General features: G+C 42.9%; 1 protein-coding gene across 1 annotated transcript in view; it reads right to left on the reverse strand.

Annotated features, from left to right (window-relative positions):
- Positions 1-19,443, reverse strand: part of LOC308578111 (putative helicase senataxin) — a gene marked incomplete at its 3' end in the record, with an annotated part of 172,123 nt that overhangs the window by 28,483 nt on the left and 124,197 nt on the right. The window contains exon 7 of the mRNA XM_081178380.1: positions 12,871-13,042. Within this exon, the coding sequence (XP_081034506.1) occupies positions 12,871-13,042 (172 nt within the window). The remainder of the gene's footprint in view (positions 1-12,870; positions 13,043-19,443) is intronic.

Genomic DNA, 19,443 nt, shown 5'->3' on the forward strand with positions numbered 1-19,443 from the left:
GCTCTTCTTTGACCTGACCTTTCTGCTTGAAGAACCTCCAACTCATGTTGACTCACCATCTGAACAAAGTATCTTTGGCATAGAGCCATGAAACTCTAGATATATTAGTAATTTAATAATGGTGGAATTCTATATACCCTCGGGTTAATAGTCAACTGGTTTTATACCACTATTAAAGTCGAAATGCCGTGGAAATATTGATTTGTCATTCAATAAGTCTCAAACCATGTAATTATATGTTGCTTACTTATGTATATACCGTATTTTTCGCTCCATAGGGTGCACCGGATCATAGGTCGCACCTAGTTTTGGGAGGATGAAAACAAGAAAAAATTATTCTGAATCCCAGAAGCCAGAACAGCAAGAGGGATCTGGCTTCTGGGATACCGTGTGGCTGTAAAACAATTTCTCAGCTGGTTCCTAACGCAGTGTCCCAAAGCTCCCTCTAGGGAGATTTAAGTTTCTTTTTACTCCTTTCAGTACAAAACCAAAAGTCCCATACGTTAAATTGTAACAGTCCTTCCTTCTTTTAAAGCATAAACTTGTAACAAATGTAGACAGTAAAGACAAAGTCCTCTTTTTGTATCTTGACAGCTAACTTGACAGCTGTCAAATTGTTCAATTGCTCATCAACAGGCACTCACAGACCGCTCCCGGGTCCAGGGGGAAGGGCGGTACATCAATTTTCGAATTTAGTTCTTCTCCTGCAGGTTCCCCTGCTTCCAAATAAGATTTCTTATATCTCAATCAGTAGAATTAAAATCTTTAACATAAAATAAGACTCTCCACGACCTTAGTTTGAAGTTCTTTGCTTTAGATTGTTTACAGAAAGGGGAGGCAGACTTCCTGGTTGGACCTTCCCCGATCAGTGCCGAATTTATTAATATTTTAAAAATCCAATTTCCGTACTACTCACGGGTTATTATTTCAAAGTCCAAATTGTCCCAGGAGAAAGGGAGCGCTCTCCGGCAACAGCTATGCGGCTTCGCTCCACGGAAGTAGCGGTTGACTCTCAGCACTGCGCTGCTTCCCCCTCTCCACTTCGGAGCCCGTTTGTGGGTTCCTTAGCGAGTTGGGGGGCGCTAAAGGTGCCCACCAAGTCCCATGGTCACAGGCTTCGTCCGCCTGTGATTTAAAAAAGGGTCCCCGCTTCGTCGTAGCGGAAAAGACCCGATTCCGGTGGAGCTATTCCCTCCAGTTCAGAGGGAGTCCGCCATTGCCGGTGGCGCCACCCCGGAAGGCCCTGTTTCTTTGTTCTGTTATTCTGGCTTCGTTTTTGTACGGAACAGAGATGTACTTTTTACCAGACACTGGATGATGATTTATACTGCTGTAAATAAACGCTTCTAGATTAGAGAAGCTGACTGGACTTTTGATTTATGCACGCTAAAGGCAAGCACAGAGGGCAGAAGGCTAAAAGGCTAAATACGCTGTGTTTACTCTGCTGTGCTCAGAGGTCCGGGGAAAGCAGATATGAACCACGGAAGCCTGCAGGACCTTTACCCTGAGCAATATTTCACACTAAGTAGTTTTCTTTTTCCTTTTTTATCGTTAGTACTGTTACTATTATTATAAATTGTTGGTCATTTGTATATATTTGTGCCTACCTGTCAGAGCTGCCCAAGGTCCTAGCTCACAAAGGACCAACGCCAGTTCGTTGTTATGTACAAAAGTCTTTACTGAAGTTCAGTTTCTATTTTACAGCCGCAGCGCGCAGCTCTACGTCTGAAACTCTAGACCGCCGAAGCTCCGTCTGAGTCTCCACCCCCCAGACACCAGTTTAAGACCCTAGCCTTGCTCCACCTCTTCCTTTGCTCTTTCCTCCTCTGGGTCCGCCTGTCAGCTGGGGTCTCGCCCTTCCTAGACTCATCTGACGCTGAGTCCCCTGAGTCTTCCCCCTGCCTCTGGCGGGCTTTAGGACCTGGTTCCCCATCCGGGTTTTCTGCTGTCCCGCACGCCTGTACATTCGAACTTGGCGCGCGCGCCCAGCCGGCAACCTTCCTCCTGACCGTTACACTGCTCCTGTCACTGCTTCCCCCTTCGGGGAGGCTAGCTGGACCTGACCTCCCCTCCGTTCCCCCACTCTCCGACAGAGGCGTGGTCAGTCCCGACTCACATTCTCTCCCTGCTGGAGGGGACGCTACCCCTGACACCTGGGACTCTTCCCCCCCACTATGCTCTGGTGGGGAAGCTGGTCCTGATCTGCAGCTGCTGCTTTGGGAGTCCCCGCTGGCCCCTTGTTTCTGGTGTGTTCCCCCTGGGACCCCCCCTTGCCCTGACCATCGGCGCCTCCTTCTTGGAATCTTCTGATTCGCTGGAGAAGCTCATGGAATCTCTCGGGTCACTGTTGTACTCCCCTACGCTGCCCTCAGATCCTTCCCCTTCGCTCTCCATCTCCTCTCTCCCCTGTACCTCTGCTCCTGAGCCCCTGACACTACCTTTTCAGAACTCTTCCTATTTGTAGCTAGAGCTGTTTTCTAGTTTCCTCTCTTTTCTCTCTCTATCCCTCTTTGAATATTTTCAAATACTAATTATTTGATTGGAAATACTTAAAATTTAATTACAGGGTGTATTAAATTGATCGGGTAGTATCTGCTCTATATATATTTAGATATGTAAGAAGGTGAATTAACTTTGTTTCACAATCCATATGTTAAATACAAGCACGGTTAATAGATGTCTCTAATTAGAGTGATAATAATTTGCAATATATTTGGTTCATACTAAGCCTTCCCAAGACTTTGCCAAAGATAAAAATAGAGGACAAGAGACCCTATAGATAAAAGCTGCAATTTATAATATGAGAATTATAGGTATGGATGCCAAGGGATTAAAGGAAAGGAAAAAACAGATCCTAACACTTAACTATTTTCAGTCATTAAAGGCTGATATAGGACTATTACAAGAAACACATTTGACAGAACAAAGGCCACAAACTTTGAAAAGTTAATGGATAAAAGAAGTTTTTTCAACAAATCTAGATGAAAATGCAAAGGGAGTCACGATTCTATTTAGGAAAGGCTGGTCTTATGAAATATAATAAGAGAGGAAGATGGTCAGTGTTTAATAACTGTAACTAAAACAGAAGGGATAGAAATAGCAATAGTCGATGTCTATGCCGCTAATACTGATGACCATTAAGTTTATTCACAACTGTTTTAAGAGATTAAGCTCTTTATCGTATCAGTATCTGATAATTGGTGGAGACTTTAATGAAATTTTAGACCCGCAGATGGACGCCACTTCTACAGCTAGGAAAAAAATGACGAAGGTTAGAGAGAGAGAATTAATTATTATATGATATACTGGAATTTAGTGGATTCATGGAGACTACACCATCCTAAGGAAAAATCCTATACATATTTTGCAGGAATTCACAATACCCAGCACAGAATTGATTTTTTTTTAACATCAGCATCACTACACTCCTTTACTAGCCGATGTGACATTGATATTCCCATTATAGCTGATCACTCAGCAGTAATATTGGAATGTAATCTATCCAATACCCAGGAAGGTATGAGGAGATGGTATCTTAATATATCATTACTAAATGATAAAAACTTCATTCAATATATAACGCAAGGTACGTAAATATATTTTAAAAATAACTCCAAATCATTAACGCCAAGACTGAAGGAATGGGAAGGCTACAAAGCTTATATCAGAGGGAAGAAAATATCTTTCTCTGCCAACAAGGTCAAGATGCAAAAATTAAAAGAAAATAACCTAAAAAAAACTTTTAAAACATTATGGGGCAATATGGCAAATAACCCATCTAGGGTTAAATATGAAAGAATACAACAACAAACACTAGAACTGAATAATATACTAGCTCAAAAAATTGAGTTCAGCTTATTATGTCTAAGACAAACATATTGGGAACAGGGAGAAAGACCGACAAAAATTCTAGCTAATCATTTAAAGCAGAAGAAAATGAACCAAATAATACCTTTAATAAGAAAGGGGGGGAATCACAGCGACCTCATCAACAGATATAAATAACGATTTTTTTAAATTCTACAAAAAGCTATATGAAGGGCCAGAAAATATACCAGAGGATGAGGTGGAAAACTTTTTTCAGGATATTAAACTACCAACCATTGAAGAATATCACAAAGATATGCTATCAGCCCCCCTGATATTGAGAATGAAATAGAAACAATGGGTAATGGAAAATCACCTGGACCAGATGGTTTTCCTATAGAATAGTATAAAATATTCAAAAATTTATTAGTCCCCAGACTTCTAGAAGTTTATGAGGAAGCAATATGAGTTTATGAAGTATAAAGGTGTCTATGCTGCAACATTTAATGAAGCTTTCATAATAATTATACCAAAACCTAACAAAGACCCCACTGAATGTGCAAATCACAGACCAATTTCATTAATGAATGTCGATGCAAAGATTCTGAATGCAATACTGGCTGAAAAATTACAAAAAGTCATCCAAGACTTGGTACTTAATAATCAAACAGGTTTTATAAAAACAAGACAAGCCACAGATAATGTAAGATTAACAATAGATTTGATAAATTTAAAGAGCAAGAGGAGTTTATGATAATGTCACTAGATGCAGAAAAGGCTTTCAATAGAATCTATAAAGAATTCATTATGTAAATTTGGCTTCCCTACAGAATACTGTAACTGGATTAAAATGATTTACAAAAATCCAACATCTCGGACTGTTACAAATGGTAGAATATCTAATGTGATTAATCTAAAACGAGGAACAAGACAACGATGCCCTCTGTCTCCATTACTATTTAATCTATGCCTGGAACCACTAACAAGAGTAATAATAAAAAAATTCCTTCCAGTAGCACCTTAAAGACCAACTAAGTTAGTTCTTGGTATGAGCTTTCGTGTGCATGCACACTTCTTTCAAGATGAGCATATCAAGGAGGTAAAACACAAGAAAGAAAATTACAAAATTGTATTATTTGCAGATGACATCCTTCTATTTATTACAAAGCCAGAAGATACAATTCCAATAATTATGGAGAAAATAAAAACCTTTGGCTGAATATTGGGCTATTCCATAAATTGGACAAAATCAGAGATTTTGCCAATAGGGCATTGTATACAAACAGGCTACATTGTATAAAAACCATCAATTTTGGATGTGCAAAGACTTTATTAAATATTTGGGCATAATGATTTCATCAGATGTTAACCAAATCGTAAAATTACATTTGAATCAAATTATAAAAGAAATTTATTTTGATATTGAAAGGTGGGGACCTCCAAACCTTTCCCTTTGGGGAAAGGTTAATGTCCTCAAAATGACTATTGTTCCAAAGCTTTTATACATTCTTAGAGGATTACCAATATATATTCCCAACTTATATTTTCAAAAAATAAATCAAATATTTAGATTGTGCCTGTGGGGCACAAAGCCACCAAAAATATCATTACATAAAATGCAACTTCCAACTAAGGAAGGTGGTTTTGGACTCCCAAATCTGGAATTATATCACCAGGCCTACCTGCTGAGCAAGACAAATTGTTGGGGAGCAAGCAGGAATCCCAGTTGGGCTACTCTCAAATATAGTTTCATTGAATCTCTTGTGGGGTGGACCAATCTCAGCTACAACTATAAGAAATATCCCATTAATCTGGAGACTATTAAAGCACCCATAAAAATTTGGATGAACATATATAAAAATAATAAGGATGACCCTTACCAGCATGAGAAATTAACAATATGGGCCAACCCCAAACTAAAAATTGGAAATCAAGTACAGTGGTACCTCGGGTTACAGACGCTTCAGGTTACAGACTCCGCTAACCCAGAAATAGAACTTCAGGTTAAGAACTTTGCTTCAGGATGAGAACAGAAATCGTGTGGCGACAGCGGGAGGCCCCATTAGCTAAAGTGGCACCACAGGTTAAGAACAGTTTCAGGTTAAGAACGGACCTCCAGAACAAATTAAGTTCCTAACCCAAGGTACCACTGTAATAATTTGGCAAAACTGGATGAAAAAGGTATTTTGACACTGAATCAATTAATTGATGAGAACTACAAATTTGTGGAATATAAGACTTTGCAGGTAAAGTATGGATTAACCAGTGAAATACACTGGCAATATATCCAATTGAAACATATGTTGGAAAAGCAGTTTGGCCCTGATGCTATAGCAGCATCGGAAACACCCATGCTGTTACAAGATTTAATCTCTGCAACAAAAACAAAAAATCCTACACTTGCCCTATATAAAACTTTACTTAACAGGAAGAAATACGATTTAGAATATGAAAGACAAAAATGGAGTAAAGAGCTAGGAGTACAGATAGCAAATGATATAATAATAGTAATAAATTTTATTTATACCCTGCTCTCCCCGGCCAGAGCCAGGCTCAGGGCAGCTAACATCAATAAAATTTCAGTAAATAATAAGGGAAAAAAAGAAAAGGCTTCTGGTTGGCCGCGCGATTAATGGCGGACGGGAGCTCTTTCGGAAGAAAGAGCCCCAGCGTTTTGAAGATTGGGGCGACCGCGAGAGTGTCGCGGAGCCCCCAAAAAACCTCAGATCGGGCTTTCTGAGGACCTGGTGTTCTGGCAGGTACCCTTAGTGACTCCTCTGCTCCCCGGTAAGCTCTAATAAGAGCCCCAAGAGCGAGCGGGGTTGGAGACGCGGGTACTGTGGAATTTACTTACTTTCTTCATAGCGCAAAGCTCCAAGTCCGGCAATTGTGAGCGACCAATTTCTCCGACCAAATTATCAAGGATTGGACAATTGTGAGTAAAAAAGATTTTAATTTGGACAGTAAATTGGAATGAAAGGGATTTAAATTACGGAGGTCGATCCCTTTCCGCTGAAGTAAAAGTGAAAGCAGTTACCGCTGACCGAAGCCGTAACTTTAAAAGACCTGTCAAAACTTCCAAGGAAATATGTCAAACCCCTCTTTCTGCAGGGGGAAGGGGGGAGAATTTGATTGATTTGAGGCCCTGCTTGAGATAGACTTGACAGTGGATTAGACTCTTTCTTTTTAGAAGCGGTTCTCCCGGCAGGGGAAGGCTAGACTCCATTATTATGTCACAAAGGGAGCAGATACATTCAACTTTCGTTTTCCTCTTTGGGGATTACAAAGTAACTGCTGCTATCTGAGATTGTTAAAATAGCACACAGAGTTTCTTTTACCCTCCTTGAACTAATTTTGTGGTTCCAATAAAATAAAATAAATAATAAAAATAAAATAAAATAAAATAAGGAAAGAGGGAAGCTGTTGGGCTGCCTGCTGCTGCCTGCGCACTAAAAATCTGGTGGACTCTGACCGGGTGAGCTGACCTTGAAACTTTGGAATAGCTATGGCTAATGGGGTAGATAAGTCTGAGAAAAGTAAAAGTAAAGATAGAAGACCTTCTAAAGCACCAACTTTTGAAGAGGAGGTGATGCAAATGTTAACAGACATAAGAGCAGGTGTGAGAGGAACTCAGCAGACTGTACAGGAGTTGAAACAAGAATTTGTAGATGTGAAAAAAGGCATTCAAGAGGTCAGGGAGGAAGTTGCTGCCCACGAAACAAGATTGAGGGAATTGGAAACAGTGAGAGTGCCTGACGTGGAGAAGATTCAACAGGATGCGCTCAGTGCAATTGCTTTTTTACAAATGAAGGAACGGGAGAATCAACTGAGAGTAAGAGGCGCACCCCAATTGGAACAAGATAATCTTAAGGATTGACATTGGGTCTACATTACAAAAAAAGCTTGAAGATTAAAGATAAGCCAATTGTTTTGTTTAAGGAAATTCCAAAGCATTTTTTGAACCTAAGGAATAACTACGCAGACTTGGCTGGAACTCTGAGAAGGAAGAACATCTTTTTTAGGTGGGGATTTCCAGAAGGCCTCTCCTTTAAATTTCAAGGAAGGAAACAAAGAATTAGGACCGTCGAAGAAAAAACAGGGTTCCTGGGAAAAACTGCCAAGGATCTGGGATTGGAAAGTGAGCAGACGCCAGGGGCAGGCGCAGGAGCTCCTGAATAGTTTAAGATGGTATTGAGAATATATTCATGGAATGTTAATGGTTTGAACTCACGACCAAAAAGGAACCAAGTATACCATGTGTTAGCAAAACAGAATTTGGACATAATTTGTTTGCAAGAAACTCATGTTACTAGATTACACAGAAAAGTCCTTCAGAATAAGAGACTTGGTCAAGAATTCATTTCATCTGACAAAGTGAAGAAAAGAGGAGTGGTCGTTTACGTGAAAGAAAAATGGAATCCCAAAATGATGTTCAAAGATGAGGGAAGATATATTGCAGTAGAAATCAATGCACAAGGCGAAAAATATTTGCTGTTGGGAATTTATGCACCAAATGATGGCAAAGCCTGGGGCCTCATAAGGACTGTGTGCTGCTTGCGGCCTGCTGCCCAGGAAGACTCCCTGAGTGAGTGCGTGAGGGCCCTGCTCCTTCCTGCCACTTACCATCTGGCCTGGGGCGGGGCCTGGGGCCTCATAAGGACTGTGTGCTGCTTGCGGCCTGCTGCCCAGGAAGACTCCCTGAGTGAGTGCCTGAGGGCCCTGCTCCTCCCTGCCACTTACCACCTGGCCCAGGGCGGGGCCTGACAGGCCTCACTAGGACAGTTGTTACTGCCGGAGAGGCACAGAGTGTTTTTAAAATGTTTTTTAAAAAATTTTTCTGGATTTTTTGTATGTGGGGGATGGGATTGATGTTTGGTTGGGCTTGGGGAATTATTATTTTTTTATTTTGATGTTTTTGTAATTTTTATATTTTTTGTTTGTATTGTTTTATTGGTTTTGTTTGTTTAAGGTGTTATTTTGTTTTTAGGGGGAGGGGTCAGGGCTGCCGGGGAGTGGGCCCCAGCCCACAAAATGGCTGGGGCATGTTCCACAGGGGGGGATGCACTGGGACAACCGATCTCAGTGATCACGGGTAGGAGGAGGAGTTACGCTAAGACCAGACCATGTCATTACAGAGGAGGCAGGTTTAGTCGTTGTCTGAGGACTACCCCTGCCTCCGGGTCTGGTCCTGTCCGGACGGATACTAGAATCAGCAAGGGATACCCACATAGCCTGAAGGTGCTGCTGTGCAATGCCAGGTCAATGATTCAGAAGACCACTGCCATCCATGACTTGATCATGGATGGAGGATTTGACCTGGCTTGTGTAACAGAGACTTGGTTGGGTGAAGCAGATGGGCCTGTTCTTGCCGCTGCTTGTCCACCAGGTTTCTCTTACGCACAGCAACCCAGGTCATGTGGGCGGGGAGGGGGGGTTGCAGTGATTTTTAGGAAGTCATTAGTTTGCACCAGGCGTCCTATTGGGAAGACCCAGTTTTCTGAGTGCATGTTCTGGAAGTTGGGCAATAGGGGCAGTACAGGATTCCTTTTGGTGTACCGACCTCCCCGCTGCGCCAAGGATTCCCTGCCCGAGCTGCTTCAGGTCGTGGCGGATGTTCTCCTGGAGACACCTAGCTTGGTCGTCCTAGGGGATTTTAACATTCATGCCGACACGACCTTACAAGGGGCCGCTCGGGACTTCGTGGAAAGCATGGCCTCCATGGGGCTGTCCCTGAATAAGTCTGGCCCAACCCATAGCCGTGGACATGCCTTGGACCTGGTGTTTACCTCTATGGATGTTGGTGATCTGACACTAAGTAAAAGCGAAACGAAAGAAGTGCCATGGTCAGATCACTTCCTGGTGCAACTGGACTTCTCTGCGACCCATCCCCTCTGCAGGGAGGTGGGACCAATTCGGATGGTCCGCCCCCGCCACTTAATGGATCCAAATGGTTTCCAGAGAGTGGTAGGGGATGCTTTATCCCATGTTGATGGCCTTTCAGCTGATTCCCTGGTGGCCCGCTGGAATGTGGAGTTAACCAGGGCTATTGACTGTTTGGCTCCGAAGTGCCCTCTCCGATTGCATGGAGCCCGGACAGCCCCGTGGTTTTCCACGGATCTGAGGGCAATGAAACAATCGTTGAGACGGCTAGAGCGCCGGTGGCGGATAACTCATTCCGAATCTGACCGGACACAGGTTAGAGCTCAACGTCGAGCCTACCAAGTGGCGATAGCGACGGCGAAGAAGAATTTCTTCACCGCCTCTATTGCATCTGCAGAAAACAGCAGCAGGAGACTTTTTCAGGTGGTTCACAATTTAGCGGAACCACCTGCAACATCGGGGCCCAGTACAGGCCACACGTTCTCCTGCAATGATTTTGCAAAGTTTTTTGCAGATAAAATCGCTCAGATTCGGGAAGAAGTAGACTCCACCGTGGGAGCAGGGCCGGGGCGGGAGAGTGCAAGAGTTCTGTCTGGTCAAGTTGAGTGGGATCAATTCCAATCTGTTACCTCCGAGGATGTGGACAGGCTGCTTGGACGAGTGAAACCAACCACCTGTCTCCTGGATCCTTGCCCATCCTGGCTAATAAAAGCAAGCCGGGAAGGGCTGGGCGATGGGCTTCATGGGGTGGTGAATGCTTCCCTCCATGAGGGAGCCTTCCCAGACCCGCTGAAAGAGGCGGTTATTAAACCGCTTCTTAAAAAACCATCTTTAGATGCGGCCACGATGGCCAACTATCGTCCAGTCTCAAATCTTCCATTCCTGGGCAAGGTGATTGAGCGAGCGGTTGCCGAACAACTCCAGGCACGCCTGGAAGAAGCGGACCATTTGGATCCCTTCCAGTCGGGATTCAGGCCTCATCATGGGACTGAAACTGCCTTGGTCGCACTGGTTGATGATCTCCGGCGGGCTAGGGACAAAGGTGAGAGCTGTTTCCTAGTTCTGCTGGATCTCTCAGCGGCGTTCGATACCATCGACCATAGCATCCTTCTGGACCGTCTTGAGGGGCTGGGAGCTGGGGGCACTGTTATACAGTGGTTCCGCTCCTTCCTCCTGGGCCGTGTTCAGAAAGTGGTGGTGGGGGATGAGTGTTCAGACCCCTGGGCTCTCACTTGTGGAGTGCCTCAGGGTTCTGTCCTCTCCCCCATGCTTTTCAACATCTACATGCGGCCGCTGGGAGAGATCATCAGGAGGTTTGGGCTGGGTGTTCATCAGTATGCGGATGATACCCAGCTCTACCTCTCTTTTAAATCAGAACCAGTGAAGGCGGTGAAGGTCCTGTGTGAGTGTCTGGAGGCGGTTGGAGGATGGATGGCGGCTAACAGATTGAGGTTGAATCCTGACAAGACAGAAGTACTGTTCTTGGGGGACAGGAGGCGGGCAGGTGTGGAGGATTCCCTGGTCCTGAATGGGGTAACTGTGCCCCTGAAGGACCAGGTGCGCAGCCTGGGAGTCATTTTGGACTCACAGCTGTCCATGGAGGCACAGGTCAAATCTGTGTCCAGGGCAGCTGTTTACCAGCTCCATCTGGTACGTAGGCTGAGACCCTATCTGCCTGCGGACTGTCTCGCCAGAGTGGTGCATGCTCTGGTTATCTCCCGCTTGGACTACTGCAATGCACTCTACGTGGGGCTACCTTTGAAGGTGACTCGGAAACTACAACTAATCCAGAATGCGGCAGCTAGACTGGTGACTGGGAGCGGCCGCCGAGACCATATAACACCGGTCTTGAAAGACCTGCATTGGCTCCCAGTACGTTTCCGAGCACAATTCAAAGTGTTGGTGCTGACCTTTAAAGCCCTAAACGGCCTCGGTCCAGTATACCTGAAGGAGCGTCTCCACCCCCATCATTCTGCCCGGACGCTGAGGTCCAGCGCCGAGGGCCTTCTGGCGGTTCCCTCATTGCGAGAAGCAAAGCTACAGGGAACCAGGCAGAGGGCCTTCTCGGTAGTGGCGTCCGCCCTGTGGAACACCCTTCCAGCAGATGTCAAGGCGATAAACAACTACCTGACATTCAGGAGACATCTTAAGGCAGCCCTGTTCAGGGAAGTTTTTAACGTGTGATATTTTATTGTATTTTTGGTTTTTATGGAAGCTGCCCAGAGTGGCTGGGGAGGCCCAGCCAGATGGGCGGGGTATAAATAATAAATTATTATTATTATTATTATTATTTTTAAGAACTTGGAAACAAGACTTCTGGACTATTTGGATTATAAATTGATTTGGATGGGGGACCTGAATGGAGTTGCATCAACGCTTATGGATAAAACACAGACACAGAAAGTAATGAATGTTGGGAATGCTGGCAGATTACCAAAGTTTTTTTTTGACCTGTCAGACATATGGAGAGTGAGAAATCCAACTGAAAAAGACTTCACATTCTATTCAGATACAAATCAAACAGAAGTGGGATGCTTCTTGCCCCCATCTTTGGACAGTGTCCTTCTGGACCCATTAAGACTTCCTCTAAGTCATTTCTAAAAAGATTAAACAATGGGGGGGCAGAATACAACCCTATCTGACCCCTCTTAACATTGTGATTTTGTTAGAGAGTTGCCCCAGCAACCTACATGTTGCTATCACTATATAAGGCTTTTATAAGGTATAGGAGTCTCTTGTCCTCCATCACTGAATACAACTTTGATCATAATTTGGATCTAGGGATGGAGTCAAAGGCAGATTTTAGGTCCATAAAGGCCATATATAAATGGCCTTGGAGTGGTCCTAGTATATTTCTCTGCTAGGTGTGACAGCACAAGACAGTGGTCAGATGTTGAGTACTTCGTACGGAAAGCAGCCTTGGCTTCAGAGGTTATGTTATTATCCTCAAGAAATGTTGCTAATTTAAGGCAAATGAAATGGGCATATAATTTCCCCATTATGGAAAGCAAACTAATTGGCCTATAGTTGCCAAGATCTATAGGTTGCCCTTTCTTGTAAATTGGGACCACAATTGTATACTTCCAGCTAACTGGGATTTTACCTGAATTATTTACCTCTGTGAAAAGAGAATGTGCAAAGTGCTGTATTTTAAAAATAATAATAAAAGGATAAAGGACCAACCTGATGCAACTTTGGCGAATAGTCTCTCTTGCTTTCTGATAGCTTGCATTGTTGACAATAGTTTGAAATGCCTGGATTGGATCAATGGCCTGTCCCCATACTTTAGACCCAAGCTTATCCAGGATCACCATGAAACAGTGGAGCGCAGGCCAGAAAGGATTGATGCTTTCATCTAAAAAAAATCAAAAATCAAAACATGCTTAGATGGGAAATAGCACTTAGAAGACAATAAAAACATGTAAATTTAAAAACAGTAAAGAAAAACTTGTTGGGTACAAGAGAAAAAATGTAAAAATCCAGTATCAGGCAACACCTTTTATCCAGACTGTCAGGGAACTGCCATCAGAGGCAAGAGGAGAGGTAAGACGCTCCAATGATGCAGGGGAGGGAACTAGCAAGGAGAGAGAGAGAGCTTCCGCTGGGGAAGGAAATCCAGGGGACACCAGGGAGAAAGGGGAGGCTGAGAGTACTGCGGAGGGGAGGCTCCGAGACTCTTCCAGTGAAATCAGCGGAGAGAGCACAGGACCTCCGCTTGGCACGCCCACGCTGCGCAGAAGGCTTCCGCGCAGAGAATCTAGGAGACTTGGCGTCAAAGAATTTCTATGTTGGAGGAAGTTTAGGAGACGCCCACTCACGGATTCTGCCAGTGACTAAGACAGTCGTGTTATAAGGGCTGTCAAACCAGGGAAAGGTTTAGCTATACGACCAGCTTGGAGCAGTTTGCAGTTTACACACAAGCAACCCCAATTCACATTACACAGACCAACCAAAACTTCCAAAAAATAAGTGAACAAGTTCTTTGGAAGGCTCCATCAGATTGAATTTCAACCGAGGATCATTCCACGCCAAATCACAAATCACCTGATTTTAATATTTGACCGTGCTCTCACGACTCAGATTTTCTTCAGTTTTTTTAATGTGTCATGGTACTGCCAGAGAATGCCAGGGAGGAGCAGGAACAGGCAGAGGGAGGTGGGCAGGAAGTGGCGATTGAGTGATCAGAGTGATCTGATCTCTGAGTGATCAGAGGTACTTATTGCGAAGAGCATTCACAAGCCATCACCACTATGAGATAACCTCAAATAATTTTTTTAAGATTTTTTGGTCCAAAATTGGGCACAGGAGAATTTTTTGAAAATTTTAATTTCTGTGCGATTTAGGCTAATGCAATTTCTGTGTCAGTTTAGAAAAAACCTCGTTTCGCTTATTTTTCAACCGACTGGGCTTATTTTGGTATCAAAATAAAGCTAATTGTGGTCTCTTTCAAAATAAGGTATAAAAATGGTATTAGGTGCCACAGAAAAAGGTCACCAACCATTCAAAGTGATTTTTTGTCATTTTATTCAATAAGTATGTTCAATAAGCCATAGTGCACAAACCACAACTAACACGTGTATCATACTTTTGTTGTAGAATGGGCTAACCATGTACTTATTATGCTGTAAAAATAAGGAGGGTGTTTTTTGTGGTTATAAAATAAATTGATTTAGAAGGGTTTTTTTTACAGAAAAAAATATTACTTTTTTGGACAGGTTTAAGGTCTCTTTGAGCCTGAAATACCGTATTTTTCGTCCCATAGGACACACCGGCCCATAGGACGCACCTAGTTTTTTTGGGGGGGAAATAAAGGGAAAATTTTTCCCTTTATTCCCCCCCCCCAAACCAGGTCGGGGAATCCAAACCAGGTCGGGGAACAGCGGGATGGCAGCGCTGCGCCCCCCCGCTGTCCCCCGAGCTTGTGGGGCTGCCCGATGTCTGCCTGAAGTGCGGGGCGCTCTGCTTTCAGCGCGACCCGCGCTCCGGGAAGTAGGCTGATATCCGCAGCCTAGAGAGCCCTGCGGGAACTCCCGCGGGGCTCCCTCGGCTGCAGATATCTGCCCGGCGCCGAGACGCTCTGCTTTCAGCGCGCCCCGTGCGCCAGGCAGCAGGCTGCTATCCGCAGCCTAGGGAGCCCTGCGGGAACTCCCACGGGCTCCCCAGGCTTGCTGATAGCTTGCTGAAGCCTGGAGAGCAAGAGGGATCGGTGCGCACCGACCCCTCTCGCTCTCCAAGCTTCAGCGAAAGCCTGCATTCGCCCCATAGGACGCACCCAGATTTCCCCTTCATTTTTGGAGGGGAAAAAAGTGCGTCCTATAGGGCAAAAAATACGGTACACTCACGCATTCGTGAGAATAGTTAAAATTGTACCCTCTGATGTTACGATGTCATCTGATATATATAAAAAATAAGTTTTATTGATTATTTAATAAAAACAAAATACGTCTCAGAGCCCTTGTTCATTTTATTGTGTAAAACACTTTTGCAATGATATGGTCAAAGCTGTTTTGTTTCCCATACATGTAATATGGTCAATGATGCTGTTTTTAAAAAATAAATTTTATTGGATTTTACAATTTTATATTCAACCAAATAACACAATGTAACATTTGTCATATAAAACACGCACACACAAAAAACCTTCCTCATGACTTCCCTCAACTTCCCCTTCCGGTTCTTTAAATATTTATTACTTCTGCTTAATTTTTGTCTTATTTTTATGATCTTATACCTCAATATACTTAAATCCCTGTGACAGGGTGAGCTCCCGTTGCTCGGTCCCTGCTCCTGCCAACCTAGCAGCTTGAAAGCACATCAAAGTGCTGTATTAAAGGGAGTTGAACTCCCAACAACAGCCTTATTAAAGGAAGCTGAACAGCCAACAACAGAGGATATGGCTGCAGGGGGATCTGATACCCTTCTAAATGAAATGTTACAACAATTCGCAATTTTAAATAAGAAGGTTGATGACCAAACAGCAAAAATTGACTTAGCCACTTCCTCTATTACAAAACTATCTGAACAAGTGGCACAACATTCACAAGCAATTGGGAATTTAAAAGACGCCACTTCTGAGAACAGGAAATTGGCTGAGGCAGCAAATGAAAAAGCCGATCAAGTAAATCAGAAAGTGGATGAACTGAAAGGAGAGGTAAGGCCACTACATAAGCACGTCAGTGACCAGCAGGCCTACCTGTCTATGGTTGAATTGAAAAACCGGGAAAATAATTTAAGATTACGCTCTATCCCAGAGCTTGAGAAAGAGGATCTGACCGGCTATTTGACAGCAGAATTTTCTAAGTTCTGGGGTATAGTGGAAGACAAAGACTTTAAAATAACAACTGCGTTTAGACTGGGAAGAGCAGCAAGGAAGGACAGGCCCAGAGACTGTCTGATTATCTTGAGGACTAAACAGGAGAGAGACAAAATACTTGACCTTCATTTCAATAAATCACTTGAGATCCAGGACAAAAAAGCGGAGATTTACAAGGATATACCTAAACAACTATTGGATCTCAGAGCTATATATACTGACCTAGCAAGACTTCTGAGAGGCAACGGGATACCCTACAGGTGGGAGTTCCCACAAGGTTTATCATTTAACTACAAAGGAAAGAAGGTTAGAATCAAAACAAAAGAGGACAACCAGAAGTTCCTGCACGACCACGGAGAGGATCTGCAGAAGGGAACAGCAGTCCCTTGGCCTCCACCACAGCCTGGAACAGAACCAACACCTTCTTCCTCGGATTTGGACAAAAAAGAGGACACCCCATAAAGAGCAACAACAGATTGATACAGGATGTCTCTGCAGCTGTACAGTTGGAATATTAATGGGGCAAATTCCCCCGAGAAACGAAAAAGGATTTTCCATATTTTGAAAAAAGAACATTTGGATGTAATTTGTTTGCAAGAAACACATGTGACTAGGCTCCACAGGAAAGTGTTAATTAACAAAAGACTAAGCCAAGAATTTATCTCATCAGATAGAGTTAAAAAGAGAGGCGTGGTGATCTACGCAAAGGAGAACCTATCACCGAAATTTTTGTTTAAAGATGAACAAGGAAGAATCCTGGCAATCGAAATACAAACTCAAGGAGAAAAAGTTTTGATATTAGGAATCTACGCACCAAACGAGGGGAAATCAGAATTCTACAAGAAGCTACATGAGACATTACTGGACTATCTGGACTACTCTAACATCATTATGATGGGAGATATGAATGGGGTGGTCTCTACTTACATGGATAAGTCACAGAACCAGAATTTAACTAAGGATGGCAGACTACCAAAAACCTTTTTTGAATTAACTGACAATATGGACTTGATTGATATATGGAGGACGAGAAACCCCTTAGGTAAAGAAGGAACCTTTTTCTCTGAGGCCCACCTGTCATGGACAAGAATCGACCAAATTTGGACAACTAGAGGGCTGGCACCTAAGACTATAAGAGTAGAAATCTGCCCAAAGACCTGCTCCGACCATAACGCTTTGAAAATGGAAGTGAGATTTACCCCAGCCGGTTCCTTCAGATGGAAAATGAATGACAACCTGTTAAGAGATCAAGAGATTGTAAAGAAGGCCCAAAAAGCTTTAAAGGATTATTTTGAAATCAACTTGAACACTTCGGTGGAAAAAAGAACAATCTGGGACGCAAGTAAAGCTGTAATGAGAGGGTTTCTGATACAACAGAATACGATCAAGTAAAAACTCTGGAATGGAAGAAAGGATAAGATATTAGAGAAGATAAGAGATGGAGAGAAAAAGTTAAGATTGAATCCAAAATCAAAAGAGATTCTAAGAGAAATTAAATTCCACCAGTCACAATACACGAAATTGATAAACCAAGAAGTGGAATGGAAAATTAAACAAATGAAACAAAGATCTTTTGAATCTGCGAACAAATGTGGAAAACTGCTAGCTTGGCAGTTGAAAAAGAGACAAAAATTAAATTACGTTACCAATCTAGAAGTCGAAGGGAAAAACATCCAGAAACCGGGAGAAATTAGAAAGTGTTTCCAGAAATATTTAAAAAAATTATATACCCAAGGGCCTGAGGAAGTGACTGAGATGTACCAATTTTTGAAAGACAATGGCTTACCAGAACTATCTCAGGAGAAGAGATCAATCTTGAATCACAAGATAACACAACAGGAAATCGAGGATGCCATTCAGAACATGCAGCTAGGCAAATCTCCAGGCCCTGATGGACTTACCTCCAAATATTATAGGACGTTAAAAAACTACCTGATACAACCATTAATGGAGGTTTGTAACCAGATTATGGGGGGAGGGAGGGCACCAGAAACGTGGAAAGAAGCATTCATCACATTGATACCCAAAGTGGAAACTGAAAAGACCCAACTTAAGAACTACCGTCCCATCTCACTCCTAAACGTGGATTACAAAATATTTGCAGACATTTTGGCAAATAGATTTAAAAAAGTATTAAATGAAGTAATTCATAAGGACCAAGCAGGCTTTCTCCCAGGCAGGCATTTGTTTGACAATACCAGGAATATTATTGATATTTTGGAACTTTTGCAAACAAATATCAATACCAAAGCAGTGTTAATTTTTATTGATGCTGAGAAGGCCTTTGACAACATTTCTTGGAAGTTTATGAAGAAAAACTTGGAAGGGATGGAAGTGGGACGGGGGTTTGAAAATGGAATAGAAGCAATTTATTCAGAACAAAAAGCTAAGTTGATAGTGAACAATGTGGTGACAGAAGAGTTTCATATTGAAAAAGGAACACGGCAGGGGTGCCCCCTATCCCCTTTATTATTTATCTCAGTCCTGGAGGTGTTGCTGAATATGATCAGGAAGGACCGGCAGGTGCAAGGGATATGGGTCGGAGCGAAACAATATAAATTGAAAGCTTTTGCAGATGACTTGGTTTTAACATTACAGGAGCCAGAATCTAGTACAAAAAGAGTTTTAGAATTGATTCAAGAATTTGGTCGGGTGGCGGGATTCAAGTTGAATAAACAAAAAACTAAGGTATTAGGAAAGAACTTGACATCTTCTGAAACAGATGGGTTTCAGAAGGAAACAGATCTAAATGTTGTTAAAAAAGTGAAATACCTGGGGGTTAACTTGTCTTCCAAAAATTTGAACCTATTTAAAGACAACTATGAAAAATGTTGGTCAGAAGTTAAGAAAGACCTAGAAATCTGGTCAAGATTGAAACTATCCTTGTTAGGCCGAATTGCAGGTATAAAGATGAACGTTTTGCCAAAAATGTTGTTTCTCTTTCAAGCCTTGCAGATCGTGGACAGAGTGGAATGTTTTGGAAAGTGGCAGAAGGATATTTCGAAGTTTGTTTGGCAGGGCATAAAGCCCCGAATAAAGTTTAAAATATTAACTGATGCAAAAGAAAGAGGGGGGTTTGCCCTGCCAGACTTAAGGTTATACTACGAAGCTGCAGCCTTCTGCTGGATGAAAGATTGGATTCTGCTAGAAAACACTGATGTCCTAGATCTGGAAGGCTTTAATAATTCGTTAGGTTGGCATGCGTATTTGTGATATGACAAGGCAAAAACACATGGAATGTTCAAAAACCATATTGTCAGAAAAGCAATATTTATGGTCTGGAAAAAATACAAAGACTTACTTGAAAGTAAGACCCCGAGGTGGCTATCACCAATAGAGGCCAAGGCTCAGAAAAAACTGTTAGGATATTTCCGTTCCACCTTAAAGGGAGCAGGCTTTGTAAGCAACAGAGTCTGCGCATGTCCTGTTGACAGGATGTTTAT

This window comes from Podarcis bocagei (genome assembly GCF_964188305.1).
Source record: "Podarcis bocagei genome assembly, chromosome: W".
NCBI classification, from domain to species: Eukaryota; Metazoa; Chordata; class Lepidosauria; order Squamata; family Lacertidae; genus Podarcis; species Podarcis bocagei.